Raw genomic sequence first — 16,691 nt, 5'->3', positions numbered from 1 at the left:
GCTACTCAAGAGTCTGAGGCAGGAGAATCACTTGAATCCAGGGGGCAGAGGTTGCAGTGAGCCAAGATCGCATCACTGCACTCCAGCCTGGGTGACAGAGTGAGACTCTGTCTCAAAAATAAAATAAAATAAAATCAGATACTGCTGATTTTTCATGTTATATAAATGATTACTTTTGTTATATAATATTTGTATTTCCTTTTTATAGTCTTTGTCTTTATTCCTACTGTTTATCAGGAATTCTAAATGTATTAAGGAAATTAGCTCTTGTAATATATAAAAATGTATAAACACAATTTCCCACTTTTTCTTCTGATTTTAGAACACTCTTTGAAAACACTTGCCCAAAATAGTCTTTCAAAATAAAGTATTAATAATCTGTCGAAGTTTATTTAAAATATTTTAAAGACTGTTACTAAAATATGCATTAAACCAACGGTGACTGGAAGATGATATAAAAGGTAGATGTATAATTTAATTTCTACTCACATGTTTGGTAGAAACTTACCATTTTTTTTCTCTTGTCGAATGATATTATGACATTCTGCATGTAAAAACTGTAAGTGGTCTGCTACCATTCGTTGCTGACATTCATGAATCACTTTAGTATATGAACTTGGATGTAGGTATTTTCGACATCGAATTTCTTCATCTTTTAGTCTACCTAGAACCTACAGAAATATATTCTTACAGTCATGAACACAAAGTTTTACTATGAGGAAAAATCTGTAATATCAGCAAGTAACTCGGCCAAATTTTAATGGCTAAATTAAACATGGCAAAGGTAATAAGGGTTACATAAGCAATTTAAATCCACATTCCATAAATCATTTCAAATTTTTATTTAAGCTACTAGCTGTCATCTACATTCCACCAGTCTTATAAGCAAGAACTAAAGTTAAAGAGTCTGCATTTTGTCTTCATTTACCTATACCATCATCCAATTACATGGACAACATAACATGTAACAGGAAAAGTGGGTACAGATGATTAAAAATCAGAACAGGTGATCTCTGTATGAATAACTATCAAATTAAAAAATAAATTATATTGAGATCAAGTAGATGAATCTAATTATTTTACGTTGGTTTCTCTTCTTGTAAATGGAACTGTATGTGCATGACAGTTAACTATCATATTAAAGATTTCATTAAAATGTTTGAAAGTAGGAGCCAGACACGGTGGCTCACACCTGTAATCCCAGCACTTTGGGAGGCCAAGACAGGTGGATCACCTGAGGTCAGGAGTATAAGACCAGCATGGCCAATATGGCGAAACCCTGTCTCTACTAAAAATATAAAAATTAGCTGGGCATGCCTGTAATCCCAGCTCCTCAGGAGGCTGGGGCAGGAGAATCACTTCATCCCGGGAGGCGGGGGTTGCAGTGAGCCGAGATTGCGCCACTGCACTCCAGCCTGTGTGACAGAGAGAGATGCTGTCTCAAAAAAATAAAAATAAGGCCAGGTAAGGTGGCTCATGCCTGTAATCCTAGCACTTTGGGAGGCCGAGGCAGGCGGATCACATGAGGTCAGGAGTTTGAGACCAACCTGGTCAACATGGTGAAACCCTGTCTCTACAAAAATACAAAAAATCAGCCAGGCGTGGTGGCAGGTGCCTGTAGTACCCAGCTACTTGGGAGGCTGAGGCAGGAAAACCGCTTGAACCCGGGAGGAGGAGGTTGCAGTGAGCCGACATCGCGCCCCTGCACTCTAGCCTAGGCAATAAGAGCGAGGCTCTGTCTCAAAAAATAAATAAAAATAAAAATAAAAAATAAAAATGTTGAAAGTAAATATACATTTAGTCATAGTCAAGTGAGTCAATCACGACTTATTAAAGTTTATCCTACGTAAAGTGCTGAGCTACAAATAACAGTGTTTAATATTAACAAAAACTAGCCAATAAGGAAAATACCAAAGAATTTGACTAATTTCTGTCTCAAAACAAACCAACAATATATACACAGACAAATGCACAGGCTTGGAAACACTCTGTAACATGAAGCTGTGTAATTAGAGTTTCTGAAATTAAGTGTGTCCGGGAAACTACATACACCTGGCACTTTGGAGAGTGCTGCTGAGGTGGCCTGGGCACAAGAAGTGAAAATCATTCCTGGAAAGCATATCAGAAATTTTCAATAAAAATGAGGCTCTAGGCCGGGCGCGGTGGCTCAAGCCTGTAATCCCAGCACTTTGGGAGGCCGAGACGGGCGGATCACGAGGTCAGGAGATCGAGACCATCCTGGCTAACACGGTGAAACCCTGTCTCTACTAAAAAATACAAAAAACTAGCCGGGCGAGGTGGCGGGCGCCTGTAGTCCCAGCTACTCGGGAGGCTGAGGCAGGAGAATGGCGGGAACCCGGGAGGCGGAGCTTGCAGTGAGCTGAGACCCGGCCACAGCACTCCAGCCTGGGTGACAGAGCAAGACTCCGTCTCAAAAAAAAAAAAAAAAAAAAAAAAAAAAAAAATGAGGCTCTAGACAGCAGGGTCCCACAGTCCTGTCTTTCTTATTGTGCGACCCTTTGAAGCCAGGAGCTCAGGGCAAAGTCATAGACTCAGGTTGGGCAAGAAGGGGTCTAGAGCAGCAGTCCCTAATCTTTTAGCCACCAGGGATTGGTTTGGTGGAAGACATTTTTTCCACAGACGGAGTGGGGACGGCATTGTTGGGGGCAGGTGGCTTCCAGATGAAGTATTCCACCTCAGATCCTCAGGCATTAGATTCTTCTACAGAGCGCACAACCTAGACCCCTCGCATGCAGAGTTCACAATAGGGTTCACACTCCTGTGAGAATCTATGAGAATCTAATGCTGCTGCTGTGACAGGAGGCGGAGCTCAGGTGGTAGGTAATGCTCACACAGTGGCTGCTCACACAGGGGCTGCTCACTCCCTGCTGTGCGGCCAGGTTCCTAACAGGCCACAGGTCAGTACTGGTCCTCCCCGGTTCCTAACAGGCCACAGGTCAGTACTAGTCCTCAGCCTAGGCGTCGGGGACACCTCGTCTAGAGGACAAAAGTGTTCCCCACATATCACATCAGCTAAGAAAGGCACTTCGGTTAACAATAAATCCTTTAAGGGCTATTTTTATAACAAATAAAAAGGATTAAGCCTATTAGTCATTCAGAGCATACTACAGTGACTTTAACCTGCTTGCTAAAATTAACTTAATGCAACAGGAATTACAGTGGGTCTGAGAGAGGTGAAAGAGGATGAAAGAAGGAAAAAATAAAACTGATAACTTAGGGGAGAGAGGTGCATATCAAGAGAAACATAGACAAAGTTGGACTGCCCCAGTGCAGGGCTTCAAACAGCTGTAAAACCGCTGGGGGAAAGAAAAGCCAAAGCTAGAGGAATGCAGCAAGGGAGGCAGGAAGGCTGTACTGACTCATCTCCCAATTAACTAAATGGAGAACAAAGTCCAGGATTTTGCCCTTGAAGCTAATATGGTCCAACATTATTTCCTGAAATGAGCTTTTCTTTTTCTTTCTTTTTTTGTCAGACAGGATCTCGCTCTGTCGCCCAGGCAGGAGGGCAGTGGTACAATCTTGGCTCACTGCAACTTACGCCTCTCGGGCTCAAGTGATCTTCCCACTTTAGCGTCCCAAGAGCTAGGACCAGATGACCACGCCACCATGCGTGGCTAGTTTTTTAACTTTTTGTAGAGATGGGGTTTTGCCACGTTGCCCAGGCTTGTCTTGAACTCCTGGACTCACGTAATCTGCCCGCCTCAGCCTCCCAAAGTGCTGCGATTACAGGTCTGAGCCACCGTGCCCGGCCTGAAATAAGCTTTCCTAATAAACACTCTTTTCCTTTTTTTTTTTTTTTTTTTTTGAGACGGAGTCTTGCTCTGTGCCCCAGGCTGGAGTGCAGTGGCGTGATCTCGGCTCACTGCAAGCTCCGCCTCCCGGGTTTACGCCATTCTCCTGCCTCAGCCTCCCAAGTAGCTGGGACTACAGGCGCCCACCACCTCGCCCAGCTAATTTTCTTGTATTTTTAGTTGAGACGGGGTTTCACCGTGTTAGCCAGGATGGTCTCGATCTCCTGACCTCGTGATCCGCCCATCTCGGCCTCCCAAAGTGCTGGGATTACAGGCTTGAGCCACCGCGCCCGGCCTAAACACTCTTTTCCAAACATAATTTATTCCAATGCCCCTCTCTCCCTTTTAACACCTTGAGATGTAATTTACATATTATATAATCCACCCATTTAAAGTGTGAAATTCAGTGGTTTTGGTATATTACATTATCAGTGCTTTTAAACTGTGGTAAAAACATAGATAATAAAATTTACATTAGCCATTTTTACATGGGCAATTCAGTGGCATTAAATAACTTTCACTGTGTTGTGCAACTACCCCCATTGTCTGCTTCCAAATATTTTTCATTACCCCATCAGAAACTTTATAACCATTAAGTAACAAATCCCCACATCCTCCTCCCCTGATAACTTCTAATCTACTTTCTGTCCTTTTGAATTTGTCTGTTCTAGATATTTCCTATAAATTGAACCACAGAATATTTGCCCCTTTGTGTCTGGTTTTTTTCACTTAGCATAACATTTTCATGGTTCATTCATGTTGTATCAAGTATCATAATTTCAATCCTTTTTTAAGACTGTGTGGTATTGTGATATACATGTACATTGGTTTTCTTCTGTGGTTCCTGGTTCATAACTCCCTTAGCCCTAGTTACAGTCTTTAGTTATAATGTTGAGTGTGTTAGGTCTCAGGAAACAGAATTTCTCTCCTACTCTCCTTTCATCTGCTTCAAGGCAGGACTCTAATCTTGCCCTACCTTTCTGACTGTGGGTCATAAGACCCTCCCCAGAGAAAGCCCCACCCTATAAGCTGGGGGAAAGACTACTGACATCATGAAGCTTCCACAAAAATCGAAGAAGACTCAGTTCCACAGGGACAGAAGCTCCTGCACTTGGGGATGATTTCAGACCTTGCCCTATGTATCTCCTCAAGTGGTTGTTTAATTATATCCTTTAAAATATCCTTCTTAATAAACTAGTAAACACTGAGTGTTTCCCTAAGTTCTGTAAGCTGCTCTAGCAAATTAATGGAACCCAAAGAGTGTATTGTAGGACCTCAACTTGAAAGTCAGTCAGTAGTCTAGAAGCCCAGACTTGTGACTGGTGTCTGGGGGTGTGCAGGGCAGTCTTGGAGACTCAGCCCCCGATCTGTGCGATCGGCCACTATCTCAAGCAGATGGTGTTAGAGTTGAACTGGAGGACACCTGGCTGGTGTCTGCTGCTTGGTGTGTGGGAGAAAAGAGCCACAACTTTGTTTACAGAAGCCTTCTGTGCTGATGATCGTTGCTGCGATGTCAGAGCAGAGGAAAAAACATGGTTTGAGAGTTTTTCACTACACGGGATGAATAATATTCCAAAGGACGTACGTATCACATTTTGCTTATCCTTTCAACTTCTGACAGACATCTGGGCTACTGCCAGCACTTGCCAGTGGCATCTTTTTGAGAGCCAGATAGAGCAAAGTGTATGTATCACAGATAATCTGTGTGCGATTCTTAGGGCTGGATCTAGAGATTTCAACAAGACTCTAAGGTGCAATAAGGGCTAAGAGCTTAGAACCACTGATCTAGTATAACCTGAACTTAATTGATTGGGGGAAAGTTCCAGATAATTTGCTGAGGGGACAGAGCTAATTAGTAACAAAAGCAGGAAGAGAGTCAAACAACTAAGACCTTTAGATCTGGGCTTTGTGGATGACAGAACAGTATATCGGTAAGCACTGATGCTTTGTAACAACTTGGGGCCTACAGATGTAGGACGACAGCTCATCCACTTACACTACTTGACCTTTCCCGGCTACATAAACTAACACAAATCATCCAAAATAAAATGCTTGAAATACAACACTGTAGATAAAAAAAATGGCTAGAAATTCTAATATCTCTTATATATGGTGATTTAATTTATATGACCACTTTTTTTTCTTCTACTACTGAGAAAATATAAATGGAATTTAACATATGATAACCAATATGTACTGGTTTAGTGATCAATTAAAATTTCTTGGCTGGGTGCAATGGCTCACTTCTATAATCCCAGCACTTTGGGAGGCTGAGGCGGGAAGACTGCTTGAGTTGAGGACTTCTGAGACCAGCCTGGGCAACATAGCGAGACCCCATCTCTATAACAAATTTTAAAAGTTGCTGGGCGTGGTGGTGTGTGCCTGTAGTCCCAGCTACTTGGTAGGCTGAGACAGGAGGACCACTTGAGTCTGGGAGCCTTGAGATCAAGCCACTGTACTCTAGTCTGGGCATCAGAGCAAGACCATGTCTCCAAAAAAAAAAAAAACCACCTCATGTGGGGTTGTCTCTCAGCTTTCCAAGAACTTAACAGACCAAAAGAGTGACTTATCCAAATGTCATTCGAGACATTACTATATTTTCCCTCATATTTTTCCTCTCATTTTAAAGGAAGAAAAAAACCTCAACACAGAGCTTCTGCACTTATCCTATTCTCTAAACAAACCACTAAGCATGAAATCCAGTTTATTATTCTGCCAAGAATGTGCATATATATTAATTTCAAGGACAACTAAACCAGGCAGTCAGGATTTATCAAAAAGCATCAGTTACGACGAAAACTGGAAGGGTACTGTTTTCTCAGGAAAATGTTACAAGAGCAATGACTTAACAACGATATTATATAATAACTATAACTCAGAGTTAATGATTAAATAAACAATCTTTGTCCACCAAAAAACCCCCCAAAACAAAGAATGATGTTAAATAAAACCAGGCCAGATACAAAAATAGATAAACATATTTAATATGTTTTATTTCTTACCTTTTCCATATACTGTGAGCAGTTTGATTCTTGTAATAAATTTGAAGCTTCTTGTTTATAATACTCTCCTGTTTCAGTCAGAAAGGGAGACTCAAAGATTTCCTGATAAAACTGAATAAATCAATTACATCATATTAGAAGAAATTAGAACAAGCAGTTTAAAAAATTAACAGTCTGATTATGTATATTTTTAAAGGAGGCTATTTACCTTTAAGGGGAATTTTTTCTTATACTGTTCAACATGAACAAAGGAGTTAATAACCCCATGGATTACTTTCTGGTTTGGGTCTTCTCCACCACGATCACTAAAACAAGGCATAACACAAAACATTCCTCAGAATACAAATTATCTATGGAAATATACCAAAGTATGCCAAAATATGGCTCCTTATTCCATTGGTCTAATCAAAGTGTAAAGAACTATAAAAAGGTACATGCATGAATCTTAACGATTTTTTTCATATTACAGCTGAGATAATATTCATGATAGTTATTAACCGTAGACATTAGATGTTGTTTCGAGAAATAAAAGGAAAACTGATTGTAAAGTTCGAGATACTATGCCAGTACTAAGATAACACTTCTTTAATTTTAACAAAGTAGATACGAGTCCATCAATTCAAAACTTTAATACTGGTGGTTAAGAATGCTTGAATTTCACTCACTACAAACTACAATGTCTTAATCATATTAAGACATGTAGGTGAATGTTAGATTTTCTGATTAAAGGAATATGAAATAGAGCCAGGCACCGTGGCTCACGCCTGTAATCACAACACTTTGGGAGGCCAAGGTGGGAGGATCCCTTGAGTCCTGAGTTTGTGAGCAGTCTGGGCAACACAGCGAGACCTCATTCGGAAAAAAATATTAGCCATGCACGGTGGCACGCACCTGTGGTCCCAGCTACTCTGGAGGCTGAGGTAGGAGGATCCCTTGAGTCCTGAGTTTGAGACTAGCCTGGGCAACATAGGAGACCCCATACAAAAAAAAAAAAAACACAACAACTTAGCCTTGCACGGTGGCACATGCCTGTGGTCCCAGCTACTCTGGAGGCTGAGGTGGGAGGATCGTTTGAGCCCAGGAGGAGTTGAGGCTACAGTGAGCCATGATTGCACCACCGCACTTCAGCCTGGGTGACAGAGTAAGACCCTGTCTCAAAAAAATTTTTAAAAAGAAAAATAAAATAGAAAAAAAAAAGTTTAAAGCCATAGTAAAATAATCTAGCTCTAAATTGGGATTTTTTTGACTCTAGTACCAATGCTCAAATCAAACCATTATGTTTTATCTCACTACACGCACTCTTCCAACCTACTTTAAAATAATTTCTTCTTTGCATTAATGTCACAAAGAGAGCAACAGAAAACACATTATCATCATTCCCTAGTAAGAGCGTCTTGCTCTTTATATAGGATGTAAGAATTTTCTATCATTTAAGAAAGGCATCAAGGAAAAGCATCCAGGCAATCACCTTTACATACTAGAGTCCCTCCCTGCCTCTGAAGCCCTCTAGTCCTCTTTGAGTCTTCCTTTAATTATTTTGATATTCTGGGAAACTTTTTTTGGACATGAATTAACATGGCTACAGTAATTCTGTCATTCATAGAGAATCCTGATATCTTGATATTGCTGATTAGTTCATACAATAAGGTCACACATGTGAGCTCATTTCCTTGGCTTGAGTCACATGTGTGACCTTACATAAGCCCACATTCAATCTGGTGTAATACTGATCTGAACTGTTTTCTCATGTTCTGCTTGTGGTGGAAGAACAGATACTTTGGAGGACATACTGGCAAAACTCTAAGTGTACATACTCTATGACCCCAAGCAAACATCTGCATGCGTGCACAACAGAAACAAGAGTGGTGTTAGTGGAAAAACTGGAAGGAACCTAATATACGCCACTAGGAGAAGAGTTTAATAAAGTGAGGTAGGCCTCACTAGTTTAAGTCTGAGTTCATTCTGGTAAAGTTTAAAAAGCTAACTGGTCAGCCAGGTGCAGTGGCTCACGCCTGTAATCCCAGGACTTTGGGAGGCCAAGGTGGGCAGATCACCTGAGGTCAGGAGTTGGAGACCAGCCTGGCCAACATGGTGAAACCCAGTCTCTACTAAAAATACAAAAAGTAGCTGGGCTTGGTGGTGCATGTCTATAACCCCAGCTGCTCAGGAGGCTGAGGCAGGAGAATTGCTGGAACCTGGGAGGAGGAAGTTACAGTGAGCCAAGGTCGTGCCACTGCACTCTAGCCTGGGTGACAGAGCAAGACTCCATCTCAAACAAAACAAAACAAAAAACCCCAAAAAACTGGGTTATTAAAAAGGAAAGAAATAAACATTTATTTTGCTTTTCCTATATGAACTTACCATTGGGTAACTAAACAGCAGGAGAGAAGCAGCATATCTTGATAAAATTTTCAGGTAATAAAGAAGAACAAAATGATCGATAGCTCTAACAAGCAGTTCTATAATATGCTGACTAAATTACTAACTTCTTTATTTCCTTTAACAGACATTCCCACCTAGAAAACAATTTTAAATATACAGAATTCTATTCACTATAAAAGAAAGATGTGACTCACATCAGAAACCCTACCTCAACCTCCATATTTGCTTAATTCTCTATGATAGTTGCTCAATTCTGTGAGTGAATACATTAGATTACAATAAAAAATAATTTGGTTAAAGATTTCTAAATGTCTCCCCCTCCAAGGGTTCTGCACCTATTTCAGTCTAATCTAAAAACACTTGTCTCCCAGAAGAAGGAAAGAAAAAAATAAGAGCAGAATAATGAAAGAGAAAACAACAACATACTAGAGATCATTTAAAATCAAAGTTAGGGCTGCGCACGGTGGCTCACTCCTGTAAACCCAGCACTTTGGGAGGCAGATCATTTGAGGCCAGGAGTTCGAGACCAGCCGGGCCGACCTGGTGAAACCCCATCTCTACTAAAAATACAAAAGTTAGCTGGGCGTGGTGGCAGGCGCCTATAATCCCACTTACTCAGGAGGCTGAAGCAGGAGAATTGCTTGAACCCGGGAGGTGGAGACTGCAGTGAGCTGAGATCACGCCATTGCACTCCACCCCAGGCGACAAGAGTGAAACACCATCTCAAAATAAATAAATAAAACAAATATAAAAAATAAAAAATAAAGCCAAAGTTAGTTCTTTAGGGGGAATAAAATCCAACAAAATATATACGCCTCTAATAAAAGTGATCAAAAAAAGAAAATGTGAATATGCAATATTATGAATGAAAGGAAGACATTATTCCAGGTGAAAATGAAAACAATGTCTTCGCCAAATCATCATGATCAAAGTTATCACCAATGAGAAGTCATGTTGACACCATCTATTCCTTGATATAATCTGATAAGAAGGGTACATTACCTTCTGGTATTTTTCCAAAAATCCATAGTCTCAGTCTAATCATAAGAAAACATCACAAAAAACAAAATTGAGGGACATTCTATAAATACCTGACCACTACTCTTTAACATTTTTATGGTCATATATGAAAGGAAAGGTTTCCACAGAATAGAGACATAATAGCTAAATGTGATTTTGTGATCTGGATTGAACGAGAACATCAGTGCAAAAGCAAATGCAAATAAACTGTAGTTTTAGTTAATAATGATATACCCATTTTCATAAATATACTAACAGTTGTAACATTAGGGGAACCTGGGTATGAATCTAAAATTACTTCAAATAAAGTTTTTAAAAGAGAACACTGTTACACAACAACTTCCCAATGATTTTGCAAAAAAAAAAAAAAAAAAAAAAAATTCACAACTGATTTAAGAGGAAACACAAGTTTGACTAGTCTTAAGATCTGAAATAACAGAGGCATTGTTAAAAATCTTATACAAACAAATCATCTTACAAAGAAGCCCCAGGCACAGGTGGTTTTTCAGTTTTACTAAACATTTAAGAAGCTGATAATCCCAATTGTATGCAAACTTTTCTACTCAAAAGAAAAAGAGGGAAATACCCAATAGTTCATTCTGCAAGGATAAGCTGGATGCCAAACCCAGACAAAGACATTACAAGACAGAAAAATTACAGGCCAGTTCCACTCATGGGCATAGATGCAAACTTCCAAATAAAGCATCAGCAAATCAAATTCAACAGTCTATAAAAACTATAATGGACAAGGATCAACCTAGCCTTTATCCTAGTTATACAAGCATAGTTTAATATTAGAAAATCCATAAACAAGCTAGGCACAGTGGCTTATGCCTATGATCCCAGCACTTTGGGAGGCCAAGGGGAGCAGATCACCTGAGGTCAGGAGTTCAAGATCAGCCTGGTAAACATGGCGAAACCACGGCTCTACTAAGAAATACCAAAAATTAGCTAGGCATTGTGGCAGGCGTCTGTAATTCCAGCTACTCGGGAGGCTGAGGCAGGAGAATTGCCTGAACTGGGGAAGCAGAGGTTGCAGCGAGCCAAGATCGTGCCACTGCACTCCAGCCTGGGCGACAGAGCGAGACTCTGCCTCCCCACCTCAAAAAAAAAAAAAAAACCAACACACTTTTTTGTAGTATCAGTGAGTATCAAGTACCCTGAAATAAATCTAACAAAAAGCACACAAATCCCTTACAGAAAACTCTATAAAAGTTAACCAGGAGATACTAAAGAAGGCATAATAAACAGAAAAAGATGCTATGTTCATAGATAAGAAGACTTAATACTGTGAAGACGTATATCAAACTCTCTTCAAACTAACTTATAGATTCAATTCAATATCAATCCCACAGAATTTTTTTTTTCTTTTGAGACAAGGTCTCTGCTATCCAGGCTGGAATGCAGCAGCACGAACATGGCTCACTGCAGCCTCTACCTCGAGGCGCAAGCAATCCTCTCACCTCAGCCTCCCATGTAGCTGGGACTACAGGTGCACACCATCACACCCAGCTAATTTTATTTTTATTTTTGTAGAGACAGGTTCTTGCCATGTTGCCCAGGCTGGTCTCAAACTCCTGGCCTAAAGTAACCCTCCTGCCTCGGCCTCCCAGAGTGCTGGCATTACAAGCATGAGCCACTGTGCTTGTCTCCACAGAAAATTTTGTTTTAGGAAAGGGGTCTATAACACTTACATGAAAGAGCAAAGGGCCAAACAACAGCAAGAACACTTCTGGTTTCTGGAGGGCAAACTTATCTTGCCAGATAGCAAGCCTTACAATAATAAGCACAGTGAGGCATTGGCACAGGATAAACAAATTGATAAAGAGAACAGAAAAGAGTTCTGAAACAGAACCACTTTTGTAAGAAACAGAGAGAGGGTGTGTATGTCATGACTGTCTTGCTCTTGAGTTATTACTTCAGAACATCAAAAACTTTTACTGATTCATCAAATATTAACTGCAGAGACTTATTTCAGATTAAAATTTGCTAAGCAATTCCCTGATTGACTGGGGACAGAGAAACCCACTAAGTAAATGCAAAAACAGCAATTCTGGCCTTGGGATTCCATAAACCTTCTTAAAATTATGTGACAATTTTGTGTGCCTATGCATACCAAGCATTTTTATGTCGGGAGGCTCCACAGCTTTCATCATGATCCTAAAGGAACATAAAGGTCCCCCCAAAAGAGATGAAACCACTGCACTTAAATAAATACAAAGGTACAAGCAGTTTTCAAAAGTTACAAGGAGGGGAAAGGAAGTCTACGGCAAAAGGAAGAAAATAAAAAAGGGAACATTGATATTTTGTACACTGTTTAAACTGAAAAAAAGCTATTTTATTTTGAAATAATTATAGACTCAAGGGAAGTTGCAAAAATAATAAAGAGAAATCTGATGTACCCTTCACTTGGCTTTCTCCAATGGTAGCATCTTACATAACTATGGTACAGTATTTAAACGAGGAAACTGACATGGGTGCAATCTATAGACCTTATTCAGATTTTGCCAGTTTTTACACACAATCATTTGTGTTTATGTGTGTATGGTACTATGTAATGTTATCACATGTCCATATTCATCTCACCACCACCATATTCAAGACAGAATTGTTCTACCACCATTAAGGAATCTCCCCATACTTCCACTTTATAGTCTCACACCAACCATTAATCTCTTCTTGTTTAAACTTTTAAAAAGAATATATTTTTAAGTATTCTACCTACTTTTGTAACACATCCAAAGGAAAAAAGGAAACACTCCAATAAAAGCTTTATGAAATACATGGAGAATTATTTATTGCAGACCAGTACCTCACAAATACTGGTCTGAACTGGATGCATAAAAACATCTGGGGAGCTTTGTAACAATATAAGTTCTTACTCTCCCTGGAGTGTGCATCAGTAGCTATGGGGGAGAGCCAGATATCTATGTTCAAAATGCTCCCCAAATGTATACACATATGAACATGTGTAATACTATACGTAAATCTGTATGCAGATATGCATGTCCATATAAATGTATATGTACTAGTGTGCACACATACACAACTGTAAATGCATAGAAAATTTTTATTAGAACATACTGTAAATCCTTTATAGCAGCTGCCTTCAAATAGGAAGGTACGAGGAGAAACCAGAATGTTTTTTTTCTTTCCCCCGAGATGAAATCTTGCTCTGTCGCTCTGTCTTTGAGGCTGGAGTGCAGTGGCGTGATGTCAGCTCACTGCAGCCTCCGCCTCCTGGGTTCAAGCAATCCTCCTGCCTTAGCCTCCCAAGTAGCTGGGACTACAGGTGCATGCCATCATGCCCAGCTAAATTTTTTGTATATTTGGTACAAGCGGGGTTTCACCATGATGGCCAGGCTGGTCTCGAACTCCTGACCTCAGGTGATCCACCTGCCTTGGCCTCCCAATGTGCTGTTAGCAACTGCGCCCAGCCCTCCCCTCCCCTCCCCGCCTTTTTTAACACAACAAGAAAATGGGGGACTGCTGAAGGTTCTCTGTGTTCCGGCTAAAGTCTCTATGGTCCTCTTAACATCGCCCAGAAAGGTTTCTTACTTTTTAACCTTCTATACATTTCAATTCTTTTTTTACAATCAGCATATCTTACTCTGTAATTTTTTTGTAGAAGGAAAATTGTTTCTACTAAACTTTCATTTTCATTTGCCACATTTGAGAAACCATTAGCACAGAGTAATGTATTTTTGTTTGTTTTTGCAACGGAGTTTCACTCTTGTTGCCCAGGATGGAGTGCAATGGCGCAGTCTCGGCTCACTGCAACCTCTACCTCCTGGTTTCAACTGATTCTCCTGTCTCAACCTCCTAAGTAGCCGGCACTACAGGCACCCGCCACCACGCCTGGCTAATTTTTGTATTTTTAGTAGAGACAGGGTTTCACTAGGTCTAGTTTCACTAGGTCCAGGCTGGTCTCAAACTCCTGACCTCCGGTCATCCGCCCGCCTCAGCCTCCCAAGGTGCTGGGATTACAGACGCGAACCACTGCACCCGGCCAGAAATGTTCTTTACAGACTTATAAAAGTATCTAGGAACCCAGGGATTCATATGGGAAAAGGAAAGTGTCAATACATCGACAGGAAATCAAATTTGTGATAAGCTCTGCTAGACCTGAAAAGAATTTATTCTGTAAGTCTGGTTAGCACCTTCTACAACAAAGTAAGTTGTAGGTATGCACAATAAAATACTTCTCTTTTAGTAGAAATGGCAATAAGATGCAACTTGAATGAACTATTTCTAAAAATGTATGAATATATGGGTAAGACCACAGACTTACGGACCAAAAAATGACCTAAGTTTTAATTCCAGTTGTGCCATTTACTACTTACATGACATAGGTAAGTTGCTTACTCTCTCATGTCTCATTTTCCTCACTTTTAAAATGAGTTTATAACATTCACCATCATATCCTCTTATAAGGATTAGATAAAATACACATGGAGAGTTTCTACTACAGCTTCTCAGACATAGTAATGGAAGTTACGGTCTGACCATATTAGCTCAAACAACAAAGCGTAAAGAGTTAAAGCAATGCAGTGGAAAGACCCCAAGTGGAAGGCTAAAAGCATGAAGTCCATTTCATTAGCTATATTCAAGTTTTCAACTCATTTCTCTTTGTTGAAATTCAATTTATCTACCTGTAAATAAAACTTGCTGTTTCCTTAAGACTGAATGAAAAATGTGTGTGAAAACACTAGAATATTCAAAGCATTATAAAACTGAAATGTACTCCCCACTGAGTTAAAGGTATTGGAGCCAGGAGTGGAAGAAATATTCTGTGCATAAAACACAGGCATAGGCTGGGCGCAGTGGCTCACGCCTGTAATCCCAACACTTTGGGAGGCCCAGGTGGGCAGATCACAAGGTCAGGAGTTCGAGATCAGCCTGGCCAACATGATGAAACCCCATCTCTACCAAAAATACAAAAATTAGCCGGGCATGGTGATGCACGCCTGTAATCCCAGCTACTTGGGAAGCTGAGGCTGAAGATTCGCTTAAACCCAGGAGGCAGAGGTTGCAATGAGCTGAGATCATGCAATTGCACTCCAACCTAGGCGACAGAATAAGACTCTGTCTCAAAAAAAAAAAAAAAAGGCATAAAGGTGCGCATGGTGGCTCACTCCTGTAATCCCTGCACTTTTGGAGGCCGAGAAAGGCAGATCACTTGAGGTAGGAGTTCAAGACCAACCTGGCCAACATGGTGAAAATCGGTCTCTACTAAAAATACAAAAATTAGCAGGGCATGGTGGTGCCCAGGTACTCGGGAGGCTGAGGCAGAAGAATCACTTGAACCCGGGAGGCGGAGGCTACAATGAGCCGAGATCGTGCCACTGCACTCCAGCCTGGGAGACAGAGCAGGACTCCTATTTCAAAAAAGGAAAAAAGGACAGGCATAATGAATTCAGAGTTAGATTAGCCCAGATGTGAATCCTTAGAATTATTATTAGATGGAGGCTGGAGTCAAATGATCTGAGTCAGATCACCACCACTGACTTTGCATGTCAAGGATGTCATGCATGTAAAATGGTGACACTAATAGTATTAGCCTTCCAGTGTTGTAAGGATTAAATGGGAAGATGCATGTAAAAATTTTAGAACAATGCTTGGTATGCAGTTCCCATGTTTAATTTCTATTATTAATATGTCTTAGTTTCCTCAACTTTAACATGCAAAACCTTACCTAAGAGAGCTGTCATGAAGAATAAGTGAGATCTCAGTAAAGTATGTGAAACAATGCTTTAACGGAAGCTGATTATAACAACAAAAATAAGACAAGCAGACCAGATAATCTATCTTTTCCAGAATTAATATGCTATAGTTGTATCATTTTTCTTACATATTTTTCATCACATTGATTTTTAGCAAACTAACAATCACACTTAAGAAAAATTTACCAGGTTGGTACAAAATTATATTAAAAAAGATATTTCATAAAAGTACATTTGGAAAGTATAGCAGTATTGTCATTATACTTTTAAATACTTGAATTCCAAGTCAAAAGAAAAGTTAGTATATTTTAGCAGAAGGAATTATATTAGAACTTAGAAGTTTTGTTGGGCATGTTCTTTTAGCTCATAGTTTTGTAAAGAAAAGAGGAAGAAAAACAACGGGTTACACCCTAGTGCTTCACTATTGCCTTTCCTCTCCAGCTCTCAATCTCTAAAAACAATGAAATCATTCAAATGGTCAGTGACAATTTTTAAAAATCAAGTTACCAGTTGCTACCACCTACTTTCTATTTGGTATTAAAAATTTAAAAATATTCTCTTATCCTCTTATGTGAGGCGTGGTGGTGGGTGTGTGTGTTTAATCCCTTACTTCCTCCCAGGAGTCCCATACTAAGTACCATGGCTTTGACAAATTATTCCTCATATAAAAAAAGTCCTCATTTGGGTCTTCTTGAAGAACACAGATATAGGTGGAGTGGCCATTATTACACCACAATTCACTGGTCTAGATA

General features: G+C 40.0%; 1 protein-coding gene across 6 annotated transcripts in view; it reads right to left on the bottom strand.

The window, feature by feature from the left end:
• The window catches only part of CUL2 (cullin 2), an 89,112-nt gene that overhangs the window by 29,923 nt on the left and 42,498 nt on the right, over positions 1 to 16,691 (bottom strand). For all 6 annotated transcript variants that reach the window (XM_025397103.1, XM_025397104.1, XM_025397106.1 and 3 more), the window contains 3 exons: positions 7,023 to 7,119; positions 6,815 to 6,925; positions 509 to 671 (listed from right to left, as the gene is read on the bottom strand). In XM_025397103.1, the coding sequence (XP_025252888.1) occupies positions 509 to 671; positions 6,815 to 6,925; positions 7,023 to 7,119 (371 nt within the window). The remainder of the gene's footprint in view (positions 1 to 508; positions 672 to 6,814; positions 6,926 to 7,022; positions 7,120 to 16,691) is intronic.

This window comes from Theropithecus gelada, chromosome 9 (genome assembly GCF_003255815.1).
Source record: "Theropithecus gelada isolate Dixy chromosome 9, Tgel_1.0, whole genome shotgun sequence".
In the NCBI taxonomy this organism is placed as follows: Eukaryota; Metazoa; Chordata; class Mammalia; order Primates; family Cercopithecidae; genus Theropithecus; species Theropithecus gelada.
The sequence above is the reverse complement of the archived record's forward strand: the minus strand, read 5'-3'. Positions and strand labels throughout refer to the sequence as shown.